Source organism: Aquarana catesbeiana, linkage group LG05 (genome assembly GCF_042186555.1).
Source record: "Aquarana catesbeiana isolate 2022-GZ linkage group LG05, ASM4218655v1, whole genome shotgun sequence".
NCBI lineage: Eukaryota > Metazoa > Chordata > Amphibia > Anura > Ranidae > Aquarana > Aquarana catesbeiana.
The window spans coordinates 608,391,464-608,408,621 of record NC_133328.1 but is presented as its reverse complement, the minus strand read 5'-3'; the positions used below and the strand labels follow the sequence as shown (position 1 = coordinate 608,408,621).

At 41.5% G+C, this 17,158-nt stretch overlaps 1 protein-coding gene across 3 annotated transcripts in view; it reads right to left on the bottom strand.

The window, feature by feature from the left end:
• The window catches only part of FER1L6 (fer-1 like family member 6), a 274,276-nt gene that overhangs the window by 62,549 nt on the left and 194,569 nt on the right, over positions 1 to 17,158 (bottom strand). For 2 of the 3 annotated variants that reach the window (XM_073632222.1, XM_073632224.1), the window contains exons 24-29: positions 16,652 to 16,813; positions 11,224 to 11,413; positions 10,124 to 10,422; positions 8,657 to 8,782; positions 5,168 to 5,216; positions 20 to 156 (exon numbers count right to left, since the gene is read on the bottom strand). In XM_073632222.1, coding sequence (XP_073488323.1) covers positions 20 to 156; positions 5,168 to 5,216; positions 8,657 to 8,782; positions 10,124 to 10,422; positions 11,224 to 11,413; positions 16,652 to 16,813 — 963 coding nt within the window. The remainder of the gene's footprint in view (positions 1 to 19; positions 157 to 5,167; positions 5,217 to 8,656; positions 8,783 to 10,123; positions 10,423 to 11,223; positions 11,414 to 16,651; positions 16,814 to 17,158) is intronic. The other variant, XM_073632223.1, reaches the window with a different exon arrangement.

The following is a 17,158-nucleotide window of genomic DNA, read 5'->3' as shown; positions in this document are numbered from 1 at the left end:
ATACCAGTACAGCAAATACCTGAAGTGTGGCAAGTTTTGGTCCTTCTTCCTTTGGTATTAGTTTTGGTTTCAAAGCATCGAGTGTCTTTCTGGCATCTTTCTTTTTCTTGTCGTGTTCATCAACAAGCAGCACTTTTGTCTTAGAAGGCTTTGTAGCTGCATGAAAACAAGCAATGGAAATAAAAAAGATTGAGACAAATATGCGAAAACAAGAGGACTTCTTGTGCCAAGCTCTATTTTGTTATGTGTTAAAGAAATCAAATACATTTCATACAGCGCTCTAGGTACTCAAATATACATACATAAACAAATAAAAATGATGAAAATCATAAGTGAATTCATAAAAACATATGTGCTGAGCACTAAAGAAAAAATGTCCATATAATTTCCAAAGAAAATTAAATTCAAATTAAGTGTCTGTGAACCACCACCAGAATCTTCTATCAATGTGAGTGATGAGAATGCTTGCGATCTGGGCGAGATAACGTCTTCCACCACCACCAGGCAAACAATCTACTCACCAGAAGGAATTGACACCCATTACAGGTAGTCAGACCAAGCGCAGATACCAATAGGAGTGTGCCTTCTGAAGGAAGACTGGCCCGATATACTCCAACGATTGATCATATATTGAAAAGATAAGAAGAAGGGGCTCCTCATTGTGTAGTAAAAAAAAAAATCCCTATATTCCATACGAGGCATCGGCATAAAACATAGTAAAAACACTTTTTCCAATTCAAAAAACATGCAGGAATGCCATTTGCATTCCAACTGCGTTCCAACTAGCGCAAGTGGCGTATCACGTGCCCTATGATCCGACGCATTTCTTCAGTAACGTCTGAAGTCATCGGGAGTCCAAAACTCCTGATGACGTCAGACGTTACTGACGAAATGCATCGGATCATAGGGCACGTGATACGTCACTCACTCGTCTCATCACTTACATTGATAGAAGATTCTGGTGGTAGTTCACGGACACTTCATTTGAATTTAATTTTCTTTGGAAATTATATGGACATTTTTCCTTTAGTGTTCAGCACATATGTTTTTATAAATCCACTTATGATCATGATTATTTGATTTCTTTACACATCATTAGACCTTTGGTCTCACTACCAGCTGCTCCTTAATAGGTTATTTAGCACAATTTACATTTATTCACGTAATCGTCTTCCAGGGTGCGCAGCTTATAGGTATTTCCTATTTTTTCACTCTGTTTTGGCATACCTGTTTTTGCAATAGCTTTTCGCTATTTCTTGGGCTTATAAAAATGGGTGTCAATTTAATTAAAATTTAGAATTTCACTGCTGTAGGTTTAGTGGATCTGAGGACTGAGCTTTTATAATAAGCAGCATTAAAACATACAAAATTTTTTTTATTTTAGGCCTGTTAGTTTTCAACTTCCTTTAACAGATGTAACTGTCTAGCAAAAGTGACAGTTAGAGGGTTGAGACAAACCATTTACCATTCACAGGGGTGCTTGGTCGACTTTTATTAATTTATGGAAGACCTGTATTCCAAAAGGGAAAAAAAAAAATTGGGTTTAATTACTAAAACTGGAGAGTGCAAAATCTAGTGCAGCTCTGCATAGGAACCAATCAGCTTCCCTTTTTTTCTCAAAGCTTAATTGAACAAGCTAGAAACAAGTTAGATGCTGATTGGTTACCACGCACAGCTGCACCAGATTTTGGACTCTCTAGTTTTAGTAAATCAACCCCAATGTGTCTGTAACTGTTAGTTGGAATTCGGTATGCATTTGTTAAGCCTCGTACACACGGTTCTATTGTTGGACGGCCGAGCGTCTGATTTTTGTCAAAAGCATACGTGCAGGATTTTGTCTCGCATACTAACGATACGCAAATTGTTGTTTGACAAACACGAACGTAGTGACGTACTATGAGAGTATAAAGAGGAAGTTCATTTCTCAAGCGCCACCCTTTGGGCCCCTTCTGCTAATTTTGTGTTAGTAGAAGTTTGGTGAGCCTTGATTCGCAATTTTTATATCGTGCAAAACAAATGCTTTTTAAAATAAGTTTGGCATAACTACATCAGTATCTCCAGAAGAGCAGCTTCATTATTATCCCATTAAAGAAGATGAGAATTTTGACATTTCATCAATTGCTGCGTCATGGATGTTAATTCTAAATTAGGAACAGTAGTTTACAAGACTGAACTCTTCCCAGTCGTTCCTTGATTCCTAGCATGCATGTTTGTACTTTAGACTTTTGTGTGACAGATTTCTGTACTGAGCATCCGAAAATCAGACATTGAGTTCACATCCGACAAAAATTTTATAGCCTGCACATCCAGCTTTTGTCTGATGAAAAAATCAAATCAGACAAAAGCACCGTACTAATGATCCGAAAATCCGCAGACAGCTCGTCTTATGACTTTTCCCTTCTGATTTTCGTACCATGTGTACAAGGTCTAGTGCCCGGTACACACGATTGGAATTTCCGTCAGAAAAACCTTGGATGGTTTTTCCGACGGAATTCTGCTCAAGCTTGGCTTCCATACACACGGTCACACAAAAGTTCTCTGAACTTTCGACCGCTAAGAACGCGGCGACGTACAACATTACGACGAGCCGAGAAAATTAAGTTCAATGCTTCCGAGCATGTGTCGAATTGTTTCGGAGCATGCGTAGGAATTTTGTGCATCGGAATTGTTACAGACGATGGGAATTTCCGTTGGAAAAAAAGAGAACCTGCTCTCAATCTTTTGCTGGCAGAAATTCCACCAGCAAAAGTCCGATGGAGCATACACATATTTTCGACCAAAAGCTCACATCGGACTTTTGCTGGCGGAATTTTTTGATCGTGTGTACGGGGCATAAGTCTAGTTGTAAATCTGCTAGTCCATCGAAAAACACTACCCTCTTCCCATGCAGACTGAAAATACTGCTGCCAAGGGTGTCTCCATTGCTCCTTCATCCAGATTGGAGAAACCCTCACGCAAGAAGTGTTTTACTAACCGGATCACCAGATGAAAATGAAGGCAAAAAGTCCAAAAAAAGAGTGTTAATTTAGCCACCACATTTAGGGTATGGTAAGCTGTAAAATATTAGACTTTTGTTTTTGAGTTTAATACTGCTTTAAATCTATTATACACAGCCTGCTGAAAACAAAAAAAAAAAACCTTTTGCAAACCTTTCACAATCCTTCTCTAATGTTGCATAGTTACAAAGTTAGGCTGAAAAAAGACACAAGTCCATCTAGTTCAGCCAATGAAAAAAATAAAATAAAAATAGAATAAATAATTGGAAAATCTCCATATACAGAAAATTGATACAAAGACAGAGCTGTGCCGCTCCAGGTGGGAATGATTGCTCCCCTCAACCTTGTGGTGCAGGTCCAGTCCGCAGCCTGGATAAGAGCCAATGGTTCAAGAAAGGTTGACCGCACTCCCAGGTATAAAGCAGTGATGATTACTTTATTGAAGATAAAAATCCATCAAGATACATCATAATACATCATGAGACCTCTATGCAGGCATGGCAAGATTATTACTATTAATCTTGCCATGCCTGCATAGAGGTCTCATGATGCCTTATGATGTATCTTGATGGATTTTTATCTTCATTAAAGTAATCATTACTGCTTCATATCTGGGAGTGTGGTCAACCTTTCTTGAACCATTGGCTCCACAAACCTACATCCACAGTTAATCCAGAAAAATATTGCACACACCAGTTTTTCTCTGAATTATCATTCATTTATCCATTTTCTTTCAGTGTTCCCATAAAGGGCATGCCCTCTTGTTCCTATTTTACCCAATAAGAAATTAAAATGAATAAATGCTTGGCACATGCAGGGTAAGACAACAGGTTCACTTTAATGGAGACACTCCCAGCAGCTTATACAGTGACTACCTTCCTTTTGCTCCAACACTGCTCCATTCAGCTGCCAGTAGTGAAAGGACAGGAGAGATCTGTGTAAACAACTTGCTGCCGGAGTCATGGCTTACCCAGGAATATGGACACCCATTGTTACAACACTAATTGGCCTAGTGCGTTCAAATTGAGTTAATCACAGGCTTGCCCACACCCAGAAGTTACAAGGTATTTCCTTTAAAGTGGTTCGAAAGGCTCAAGGTTTTTTACCTTAATGAATTATGCATTAAGGTAAAAAAAAAACTTCTGGGTAAAGCACCCCCCCTGCACTTACCTGAGCCCCCTTTCGATGTGCATGAGAGCCGTGGCTCTCCCGGGTCTCTCTCTCCTCATTCGCTCACACAGCAGTCAGACACAGCCAGTGAGCCAATGAAGGGGGAAGGGGGGGCAGGGCCAAGCCGTGCTCCATTTGTGAATGGACTCACAGAGTGTGGCTTTAGAACGAGCCTGCTCGAGTTCCACCATAGCAAGAGGCTTGCAATTTGGGGCACTTGGCAGGGGGGAGAAGTCAGGACCTCCGACAGGAGACCCGAAAAGAAAAGGATCAGGGCCACACTGTGCAAAACCATTGCACAGGGCAGGTAAGTATAACATGTTTGTCATTTTTCTTTTAGAATCAATTTAATTGCTAGCACTGAACAGAGAGACAGGGGAGTGAGAAAACAAGTGTTGCTGGGATGGGGTTAAAACAAACATGTTGCTTTGATCTGAATAGACAAAACACAGGTTTGCTTTTTAAGTGCAGAGCAAGTCTGCCTGAGCCCTGGTTCACATTGATGCTACTTTGAAATCGCGCTACTTTACTTGAAGTAGCGCGATTTCAAAGTAGCAAGGTCAGGTTTGATTTCAGGTACTACTTGATAGACATCCATGTGGCTTCATACACAGATGTCTATTGAAGTCGCACCTGAAATGGGCAAAAGTAGTGAAGGAACTACTTTTGCAAATCGGTCCGGCACCACAAAATCGCTGTCGCACCAATTGGAACAGTGCCATTGCCGCCAATAGACTGCGACTTGTCATGCGATTTGATCTCTCAAATCGCATGACAAATCACTCCAATGTAAACCTGGGCTATATGTTTCTATTAGTTAAACCCTCATACACTGCACATGGTTTGACAAGACTCTGGCTCTATGCAAGGCTACCACAAAGAGCTGTAGACTTAGCAGTAAAGCACTGCTGTTTAGTAAAAGGGACTCACTGCCCCATCTCCAATAAGGCAGCTACCACTGCTCTAAAATAGGTACCAATACCGCATGTTGAAATACTCACATTCCTCGACTGGAGGTGGAAGGTCTGCAGCTGCTGCATCAGCCTTCATCTACGAGAAGTATAAGAACATTTTAATACACAAAGTTAAAAACATAATATTATATATAAATTTACATTGTTTACATTTGAAAAAGTCAAAAAGTCCATCAAGTTCAACCAATAGAAAAAAAATAGAATAAATTGTAAAGATTACACCCCCCCCCCCCCCCCCCCCCCGAGGGGCTGCTGAGGCCAAAAAATAAATTTAGCCTATAGCAGCCTACGGTACAAAAGAAACAGAAATAAATAAAAAAAACTTAATGTACAGAATACTCACACTCCACTGTGATACCAGTATCATGTATACTCACACACTATTACTCAAACATTGTTATCTTGACTACCCCCTCCCCAAATGAATTCTCTTTTTTATTTACCTTATCCTAAAAGTTAAATCCTCTTTTAGCCCTATGACATCATAAAGGGGGCAGCCAAAGTCTTCACTCAGTTGGGATCCCAGAGGGTACCTGCATCACTTCCTCCAAATGCAAGGCGTCTTCTTGGATACAAGTCCCACACTGATTGTCAGGACGGGGGAGGATTATCAGAATTGAGGTAACCCTCATCCTTAGCGAGTGCAATGACACAATTGTGCAAGTAAAATTACTGTAGGGCATTTAGCACTGTGCCCCTGCAAAAGGAAGGCCCTTTGATTGAAAGGATCACTAGAAATTTATTAAAGAAATGGAAGACAGTGGAGGCAAGTTATGCATGTACTTTACTTTAGTGGGATGTTTAGACTAGTGGAGCTTCATTTTGGGTGTAGTTGTATTTTAAAATGTCTCCTTGTAAAATAATTTGTGAAAAAAGCATTTAAAAAAGAAGCGGTTTCCATTTTCTGATGACTGTAAGTTGACCCTTTCGGCATGGGACTGGATCCTACTACTACTGAATTAGTGCTGATGCCTTGCCCCTTTCAATCAATTGCTCCAGTGGTATCCCTTCTTCTGCCCTCTATTACATCTTTTTCCTCATCCCCTCAAATTTTATATATCTCCCATCTTTGGACCCTTCCCTTCCACCTAACTCCCTCTCACCCCCCCCCCCTTTCCAAGACTACCCGCAACCCCACAGAGGTTCAACCTGTCCAATACCTACAACCCTCCGCACCCTCCCAACTATTTCTGATATTATGTTGACTCTCACTTACCCATCCTAGATTGGCCTATATTCTGACAAGTCTTATGACTTATGACTTCTCTTATTTATTTCTCCCTCCCCACCCCTGATGTATATTGGAGGATTGGAAAAGAGAAACAGTATCATGGACAATAGAGCCCTATATACAGATCCAGTGACCTTTTTTCCATTCATTTGAATAAAGTGGACAAGATCTTTTATGCATGAAGGTACTTTGTTGATTGATAGATGCTTTGTGATCTTCTCCTATACAATCGCATCATTTTGTACCATTATGCTTACTTCTCCCTTTTTTCCCCATTGTCAGTGGACTTATAAATAAATAATTTTAAAAAATCATCAAAACAACATAAAACATATGTTTACAAATGTATACATGTAAAACGGTCCTTCAATTGAGGTACAGTATTATTTAAAAAAATATAGAATTGAATTTTCATTCCACAGGCCTATCAATGGTTTTGCTCACATCTAGACTGTACCAGACTCCACACAGCCCAAACACCAAGTTAAGCTCATGAAAGTGTTTGAAGGAAGCTAAGTTCTTTTTGCCGGTAGCTGCCGGTCAGATTCTGACTTTTGCTCTCCCAGAATGCATAGGATGCTATGGACAACAAGAGCTCTTCCTTTAGAAATTTCAGAGAATAAATTCCATTTGGAGAGCATAAGAAGTAACTCATCAATTTATATAGTATTATCAGCTTATGAGTTTATTAAATATGCTACAACAATTGATCATACCTTCAGCAAGGGTTAGTTTGAAAACTTTTTCTCTTTGTAAAGCTACTTTTTGTGCATATTTATCTTGTCATTGCTGTACATTAACAACGTGGTGTTTTAGCGTTAATATTAAGAGTTTCAGCAGAATATGATTAACAGTACATAAGCGATATAAACCTTAATTAAAACATGGCTTATTTTTAATCTAAAAGCTGCACAAAATTTGCAATAATTAATCCTTAAATGCAGAGAAAGAAATATATTCAGAATAATAACGCATCTTCCTGTTATAGCTTTTATTATGAATTACAAGTTTAACAACCCCATAGAAGGTATCTTAATTATGCCTAAATTATTCCTGCCATGGACAATCTAATAGAAACATTACAAAACAGGGTAGATGAAAAGCTTTTTAAACTTTCTCGTTCCTCCATTAGGTTTAATGTTATTATTTTTAATGAGGCCTTTCTGTACTTATAATAAATAAAGGCTGTTAACCACAAATTAAAATGTGCTACTGGTTTTCTATTAACAGAGATTAATCTATTAAGGACAATGCATCCGAAACACAAAATTCAGTTGGAAGGTCATGTCTTGGTATTCAGTGAAAATATTTTGTTATAACCTGTAATTGTATAAGAAATTTCCTTTCATACATTGTTCACTGACTCTGGGCTTGCATGAGGTATGTGGGAACTGTTAGAATGCTCATTTAGAAGATGAGAGTAGATAGGTACGAGGGTTAGTGTTAGGGTCAGCGCAGGCAACTGGAGGGTAGAGGGTAATGTGGAAAGGCAACTCAGGTACATGGATTGAAAACTGGCTACAAGGGCGTGTTCAGAGGATGAGATAAATGGGGAGTACTCAAAATGGTCGGGGTGGGTAGTGGGGTCACCCAGGGTTCTGTGCTGGGACCAATCCTATTTATTTTGTTCATAAACGACCTGGAGGATGTGGTAAACAGTTCAATCTCTGTATTTGCGGATGATACTAAGCTAGACAGGGCAATAACTTCTCCGCAGGATGTGGAAACCTTGCAAAAAGATCTGAACAAATTAATGGGGTGGGCAACTACATGGCAAATGAGGTTTAATGTAGAAAAATTTAAAATAATTGACTTTTGTTTCTGGCTGTTGGGTGCCCACCTGGGACCTCCCTTTTTGATGCATTTCATCCAAGGACAGGCTTAAATGTAGATCAGACCCATTCTTGGATGAAATAGCGTGAAGCTAAAAACAAGAACTTGGGGGCAAGACCTCAAATTAGTAGGAGGAAAGTTCAAAACTAACCTTATAATATATTGTTTTACTGAGTAGAGAATGCTTGGAACAGAAGTAGTGAGTCGGTCCAACATTAAGTCAATTTAAACATGCCTAGGATAAATATAGTTCTATACTCAGAAGACAAAAAGTTTAGATAGGAACACAAAATGTAAAAAAAAGGGCAGACTTGATGAACTACTTGTTCTTTTTCTGCCATCATTTTTTTAGGTTTCTGTATTATTTCATCGCTGGCATAAACCTGTACACCTATTACAGGTGAATAGCCAAAGCCCTACTCCCATCTCGTGTACATAATATATAAATTAACCTTTTGTTGCTTCTCCATGGAGGCGTAGTATTTTGACCACCAATCTATGACATTTTCTGCAGATTCATCTGCTATCGTTCTCTTCTTTCTTTTCGTTGAGCGCCTGGTGGATCCTCTCACCAACTCCTGCACAGAGAAGAAAAATAGGAGTGTAAGCAGACATGCCAAAATCTTGTAAGAATTCCATGTGCTGTATAGTATTCTCCTATCCTACATATCCACCTCTTCAGACAAGTATATAATTAAACAAACTGTATACTAGTCCTAAAGATCTGACCGAGTGTATAGGTTCAGCGTCACAGCCATGGAACATGGCTGTTGGTTGTGCTATTAGGCTATATTGAAAGCAGCATATTACACTATATTGTAAAACGTATTGGGACGCCTGCCTTTATACCCACATAAACATCATTTTGGTGGAGATGGGATTATGGTGTGGGGTTGTTCTTCAGGGATTGGGCTTGGCCCTTTAGTTCCAGTGAAGGGAACTCTTAAGGCATCAGCATACCAAGACATTTTGGACAATTTTATGATCCCGACTTTGTGGGAACAATTTGGGGATGGCCCCTTCCTGTTCCAACATGACTGCGCACCAGTTTGTTGCGCATGGGACTGCCTAGCTGCAGACCAGTCAGGGTGTCCACACTGATGTGTGTCTACAGCCAAGTCGCCTTTAATGAGCACATGATCATCAGAACTGAACTACAGAGCAATGGAAGATGGTAGCCTGGTCTGAGGAATCACATTTTCTCTTTTACATAATTACCTAGGGAAGAGATGGCACCAGGATGCACTATGGGAAGAGGGCAAGCCGTGGGAAGCAGTGTTGACGCTTTGTGTAGTGGAGTCCATGCCTCGATGGGTCAGGGCTCTTTTGGCAGCAAAAGGGGGGCCTACTCAATATTAGGTGGGTGTCAGAATGTTATGGTGGGTAGTCATAATGGTATGCTATTAAGAAAGAAAGCTACAATTGGGCTTTAAAATGTGAAAACCCACAATTGGGATCTGGGACTTTCCTGTACTAACAAAAATATGAGTAGAAAAAAAAGTGTAAAAAATGTTATCTAAAAGTACATCATTTTATTGGAACAACATTAAAAAAGCAGGGACAATATGATACAACATAGAAGTACTTGGAAACACAAAAGCTACAATTATATAAAATGTAAGCTTGTGACTAGAGCAAGAAAGGGGTTATTTTAACGTTGCTCCAATAAAATTATGTACTTTTAGATAACTTTTTTTGCACATTGTTTATACTCAGATTTTTGTTGGATTTGGAAAATCCCAATTCCCCGTCCCCCTCTCCATTATGGGTTTGTGTTACAGAAACACATTGTACAAGTGGGCTTTAATATTAATTTTAGACAGCACACCCCAATTCTTACATAAGTTCTTTCATATTCAGTTGTGCCTTGTGCCATTTAATTTCCACTACAGATTGCAGCTAAAGAACCCTACGGTCACCTGTTGCTTAGTGTCTTTCTTCAAGGGAGATTTAAAGGTGGCTGATGAGGTTTTTGGCTTAGGGCCAACTGGGCTTGGGCTCTTCTCTAGGGTTTCATGCGGTCCAGATGTGGGATCAAGAGGAGTAGTGTCTGATTCTAAAAGTGAATATGCAGCTGGATCAGGTGAAGGTGCAACAGGAGGAACTGGAGAAGGAGATGGAGTGGGTCCTGAAGGAGTTTCTTGGGCTGCGTGTGCGTCCACATCTACATAGATATGATCTCCTGGGTCTTGCTGTGAAACATCATGCTGTGGAGCTTCTGAAAGAAAAGATAAGCCTTTAAGCTTTAATATTTTGATTCACCTGCACATTTCCATACAGATCTGTCTGAAAAGTCCATACAATTCAAGATCTAGATAATCACAATAAATTGGTTGTAGGATTCTATGCACAATGGATACACTTGTACAAATATATTTAAGCAATTTGAAAAAGTTCACAGTTCTACCCTTTGCCAAAGTGTAATCCGGTTACATAGTTAAATAGTTACATAGTTACATAGTAGGTGAGGTTGAAAAAATCCATAAGTCCATCAAGTCCAACCTATGTGTGTGTGATTATATGTCAGTATTACATTGTATATCCCTGTATGTTGCGGTCGCTCAGGTGCTTATCTAATAGTTTTTTGAAACTATCGATGCACCCCACTGAGACCACCGCCTGTGGAAGGGAATTCCACATCCTTGCCGCTCTTACAGTAAAGAACCCTCTACATAGTTTAAGGTTACACCTCTTTCCTTCTAATTTTAATGAGTGGCCACGTATCTTGTTAAACTCCCTTCCGCGAAAAAGTTTTATCCCTATTGTGGGATCACCAGTACTGTATTTGTAAATTGAAATGATATCCCCCTTTCCTCATAACTAATATCCTCCAGACCCTTTATTAGCTTAGTTGCCCTTCTTTGTACTCGCTCCATTTCCAGTACATCCTTCCTGAGGACTGGTGCCCAGAACTGGACAGCATACTCTAGGTGCGGCCGGACCAGAGTCTTGTAGAGTAGGAGAATTATCGTTTTTATCACTATATTCTACTGGTCTCACCAGAGTCTAATGGTCTCACCAGAGTCAGGTGGAGGTGTGCCCTCTTCTACCTCCTGTATTGAGGATGGCTCCACCTCAGGGGGTTTATACAAGAACTGCTTCAAACAATTGATCATGTGTGTTCCAACAAGTGTGCTTCGGCCAAACGCTCTCCAGTCCACCACGCAGATACTTAAGGGAGGATGTAACACTTCATTTTCTGGCAGTTCCTATCAGGGAAATTAAAGATTACAATAGTTCATTTGTATCATATCGCAATATAAAAATACATTTTTTAAAAATTGGGACCCCTATTAGGTTTTTAAAGGAAAAAAAGGAACTCTGTCTGCAATACTCACCTCCTCTCTGGTGCTGTCCCAAGGGGTAATTGCATTCCACCACTAAATATTCTTTGTCTATCAGGCTGAATAAAGTCATACATAATTCAAGCTGAAAGACTGATAAAATCTTGTGAGCGAGGGATGTCATCCTGTAAAGCATCCTGTATCTATGTACAATTATGCAGATATCATCATGTATGCATCAATTAGAATCACCCATGTAGCCAGTTCTCTGATGTTTTGGGTGTGATTGGGTGGAGCCTCTGAAACTTTGACAATTAACCTGGACACCAATACATGTAAAATGTCTACTATATTTAAAAGACACTTGAAATTTATTTGAGCAGTGGCGGCTGGTGATAACATTTTTTTGGGAGGGCGCAAACAAATCCCTCCAGGTCCTTACCTGCAAACAGAGCCTCCATCCTGGGCTGTCACGGCTCCCCTGATACCTGGCAGCTTCTGTATTCCATCTCCAGCCTCTTGATTGGCCGGGACGTGAAACCAGAAGTGACACAATGGCGAATTTTGATTTGCTAATGTCAAAAGTGGCACTGTGCCCCGAGCACAATGTAAAACAAGCCAATTAGAGCCTCTGGCTCTAATCACGTGCTTGTTAAACATTGATGGATCTAATAGACTTATATTAGTCTGGCGCCCCGCAGTGCACTGCACACACATAGACTGATTTATTATTAAATAAATCATAATATGACTAACATTTTTTAACTTTAACCACTTCCCGCCCGGCCTATAGCAGATTGACGACTGGGCGGTGGTTCAGTTATCCTGACTGGGCGTCATATGACATCCAGCAGGATAACAGCCGTCGCATGCCCGTGGAGGCGTGTATCGTGGCGATCGATGGAGCGGTGTGTCAGTCTGACACACCGCTCCACCGATCTTGGTAAAGAGCCTCCGGCGTGTCCAATCATGGCTGATCACGATGTCAATAGGAAAAGTCGTTGATTGGCTTTTCCTCACTCGCGTCTGACAGACACGAGTAGAGGAGAGCCGATCGGCGGCTCTCCTGACGGGGGGTCTGCGCTGATTGTTTATCAGTGCAGCCCCCCCTCGGATGCCCACACTAGACCACCAGGGAAGAGGGCAACATGTGGATGGCCAGGTATGTACCCCATGGCCATCCACATGTGCAAATTATGCCCAATCAGTGCCCACAAATGGGCACTGACTGGCACCATTATATATCAGTGATGCCCAGCAATGGCACCCATCAGTGCCACCAATCAGTGTCATCAGTGCCCATCGGTGCCACCTGTCAGTGCCCATCCGTGCCCACCCATCAGTGCCACCAATAAGTACCCATTAATGCCACCTATGAGTGTCCATCAGTGCCACCTATGAGTGCCTATCAGTGCCCATCAGTGTCACCTCATCAGTGCCACCTCATTGGTGCCCGTCAGTGCCGCCATATCAGTGCCCGTCAGTGCAGCCATATAAGTGCCCGTCAGTGCAGCCATATCAGTGCGCGTCATTGAAGAAAACGTACTTATTTACAAAAATTTTTAACAGAAACAAAGAAAAACTTATTTATTTGTTGCGCAAAAAATAAAAACCACAGAGGTGATCAAATACCACCAAAAGAAAGCTCTATTTGTGGGAACAAAATGATAAAAAATTTGTTTGGGTACAGTGTTGTATGACTGCGCAATTGTCATTCAAATTGCGACAGCGCTGAAAGCTGAAAATTGGCTTGGGCAGGAAGATGTCTAAGTGCCTGGTATTGAAGTGGTTAAGATGTTAAAAAATGTTAGCATATTATCATTTATTTAACAATAAATCGTTCTATGAATCGCTTTCTTATGGGTCTAAACTTTGGGGGGTGGCACCCCTATGCTGCCACTGAATTTGAGTAAGTATAATCTCAAGGTATGGATTTAAGTTTTACTATGTAGGGGAGGGTTTGTGTTGTTTAGAGGGCTTTGGGTTGGTTACAGGAGGAAGGAAGCAGATCTTATACCTTTCCATATAACTTCCAGAAATGGAAGTTGGACTGCCAACTGATGACCCGATCTCCACCTCCCCCTTGCTGGGACTTTATATGCCTAATTAAGACTCCACAAATGTGTGTTGCTTGTGTTAAGTGTGTATTAAAACTTGTCATACATCTGCACCCAAAGGCGCCTCTCTCCTTGTCTTTTCAGTGTAACTGGAACACGGTTTTCTGTTCCCATTTGACGGCAGCCCTGCGTGTTGGACCCCTCATCACCTTCTCTTATGGTCATTGACAATCGTCATTTTAGTTATCTTTTTGCCTAGATTACCATGCTGAACTAATGTTCATGCTATATTACACTGTGGGATTTGTTGCTCTAGTTCTCTGCGCCTCCACTTGTATTACTTCCTGAAATGGTAAATCTGCTTCTTCAAGCTATTTCACTTGTAAGCACGTGCTTGTGGGGTGCCATTCAATGTATTTCTGCTGTTGTATTAATTTCATTGTGTAGTTATGAAAAGTGCTACAAGCTGCCCAGGATGGGAAGGGGTTAACTGTGTCTAGATTCCTTTCCCGGGCTTTCTGAGTCTTGCCGTAAGACACAAACACCAGGAGAAGGCACATAGCTCTCCCTCTTCCACATGGACTTACAAAGGAAGAACTGCTCCAACATGTAGTCCTGTTGGAGCACGTGGCCCCCCTCCTGGGTCACCCTGCTGGGATTCTCCCTGGACTAGGAACCTACCATTACTGGACTTTTGTTAAATGGACTTTCATTCACTGGAAGGTATGATCCTGGGCAGCCTGCATTAGTTAGGTAGGGCTGGACTGTTTTAGTGTGCTAGTAAAGTTGCATTAACTGTTCCAAGCCTGGTCTGAAGATGTACAAAGGGGTGCATAGTGATACATAGCATTTTAGAAGAACAGGGCCTGTAAAGCACACATGGGGTATGGAGGAAGGCCCTACAAAGGGTTAATTCGGCAGAAGAGTCAAAGCAGGAGAGTAGTTGCCATGAGTAACCAAGAATTGTTTTGAATGTATAGCAGCCGGTCCTAAAGTATGCTACCTGGTAAAGATGACGGGTCCTCTGTTAGTGAGGAGGGCAGTGTTCTGGCTCGCTCCATAGTAACTGGGACTGAACCTGCGGTATAGAGAATGCATATACCTAGCTGCAGGGTACAGGAGAGAGAAGGAGTTTATTTTGAGCACACATGAGCTCCGTGCTAGTGCTTGGTGGGACCCCATTCTGTTACTGGGAGTGAGGTGGCAGAGTTACCCTGGACTGGTGGAGTGGGCATGGACTCAGCATTGTCCCTCCTAAATGCAACATAAATCAAGGAAGGTGTGTAGTGACATGGGACAGAATGCTCACAGAGGAACCACTGCACACAGTGTATGGATCATTTCTTATCAGGGCTGGCTCCTGCTACTTAACGAGCAACTCTTTTCTTTCAGTGCTCAGAAGCTGCTCAACTGTTGGATTACCAGCCACTCATTGTTACCACAGTGACTCACCTGGTTACCATTACCCTGCCTCATTAGTCCAGCCTACAGCCAGCCCCTTTTTGCTATTTAAACAGCTCAGCTCATTTCCTCCAGGCCCTTGCATGGTCTGTGATCTCTCATTCCTTCCTGTGCTCCTTTATGACTTGGCCTGGCTCACTTCCCTTCAATTCCTGTTCCTGATTTTTGCTCCTCACTACGCTGACTTCTGGTTTCCTGACCTGACTCGTCTAATTACCCGCTCTTGCATTCAAACCCTGGCTTGTGTTTTTACCATTTTATTAACGGTGTGATTTTAATTGCACTTTCTGTCTCCGTCTGGTTTATGGTTCCTGTCTTCTGTCTCCGTCTGGTTTATGGTTCCTGTCTTCTGTCTCCGTCTGGTTTATGGTTCTTGTCTTCTGTCTCCGTCTGGTTTATGGTTCCTGATATATTTATGCCGGGGTACTGTTATAATGTTTGACTTTCACATGAATGTGGCCCCACCTGGTCCCGAGCATTGATAAGCATGTACATGAGAAAGGTACCCTCATGTGCAGAGCGAGTAGGCCCCATCCACACACCTGTCAAAGGATTTGTATTTCTACACATACAGTGCTGAGATTTACACAGTCTTGAAAGACAGTGCAGCTAAGCAGATGACACCTCTTATAGTTAAGGTGTATTTTCTCAAACCCAGCCTTTTGCCTGGACAGTGAATTAACAGCAGAATACTGATATGGTCATATCACTGCTCACTTTGCAAATACCAAGCCAAATTCAAGTACTTACACTTGTTGCATTTAGCAAATACATTTAGGGACATTTACACTTGGGGGGTGGTGGTATATACTATACTATACAATGCTTATCTCTGCTTCAACAGTCTGACTAAGACACCTTGCTGGTGTCAGCATCTTTTCCCTGGGTGCCGTTCTTTGGCTATCATGATTGGTCAGTGTGGCATGACATCACTCCTGCATATGTGTAGGAGTTCAGTCATCCTGGCACACAGGCACTGTGCCAGAACGTAAACTGAGCTGTGCACGTTTCTTCTGCAATAAAGAGCCTGCCTGCTCCCAGTATTTAGTTCCACTTTAAAAGAAAAGTATAGCCAAAGCTTGTTTGACTGTACTTCTGCTGTGGATCACAATAGTGCAGTTCATTTTGCACTCCTGTGACCTGTTTTCAGCAGACAGCGGGCTGAAGCCCGCTGTTGGTTGACATCACAGAGCAGGTCCAGGTTCAGGCAAGATCGCAACAGCCTGAGCCAGCTGCTCCCACCCCCTCCACAGTCCAGTGAGCTCAGGGGGGGCAGAGTACAGAGCCAGTGACTGACAGTCACTGGCTCTCTGCTCAGCGGTCTTTGATCGCTTGGTTCTCGGTCTCAGAGCTGGCGGGGGACAGATGCAGCATCGGACCGATGCTGCATCCACCTAGGTAAGTATGATTTAAAAAAGAAAAAAAAAAACCTTCTTTAATTCCTGGGAATTGTACTGTTTCTATCCATAGGTGCACAATAAATTGATTGTTCCCCTCAACCGATTGTGTCCACGAGGCAAGTTCAAACCATACTCAGTTACTGGCTCAAAAAAGTCTCTCAATGTCCTTCCTTCCCCAACAATTACTAATGTAATACATGTTAGCCATAAAAGTATAGTATAATGAAGCTCACAGCTCAACTTACCACTTCGAACCAGTCTGACATAACATTGAAATTGGGATTGCTTTTGTAGCTTTGAATAACGCAGGATTTAACACCTTTCCCCGCACATTCAATCATCACCTGGGGGCGATCTACAGACAGCAGCTGCACCTTCTTCATCTCTCTGACACCCCAGAAAAGAACCTAATGGAGAAAGATTGGTCATTGATCTGTTTGTCAAACATTTATAGCAATAAACAAAAGCCATCAGAAGGGAGGGGTTCAGTATTTTAAAGCTCTCAACTCCTAAACTTTCACAATAGTGCAAAAATAGCTGAAGACTGTGCATAATGTGAGACCTTATCTAAAATAAGCCATGGTGAGACAAGACTGGTTGTCAAAGGAGGTACCACAATGGATAACTATTACATTTTTCAGGTATCTATAACAGTAATGTAAAAGATTTTAACTTTTTCTTAGAAAACTCTCTTTAGGAAAGAAGTAAACTTTGATTCTCTTAGGGTTTCTTTAGATTTTCCCCTTGACGGC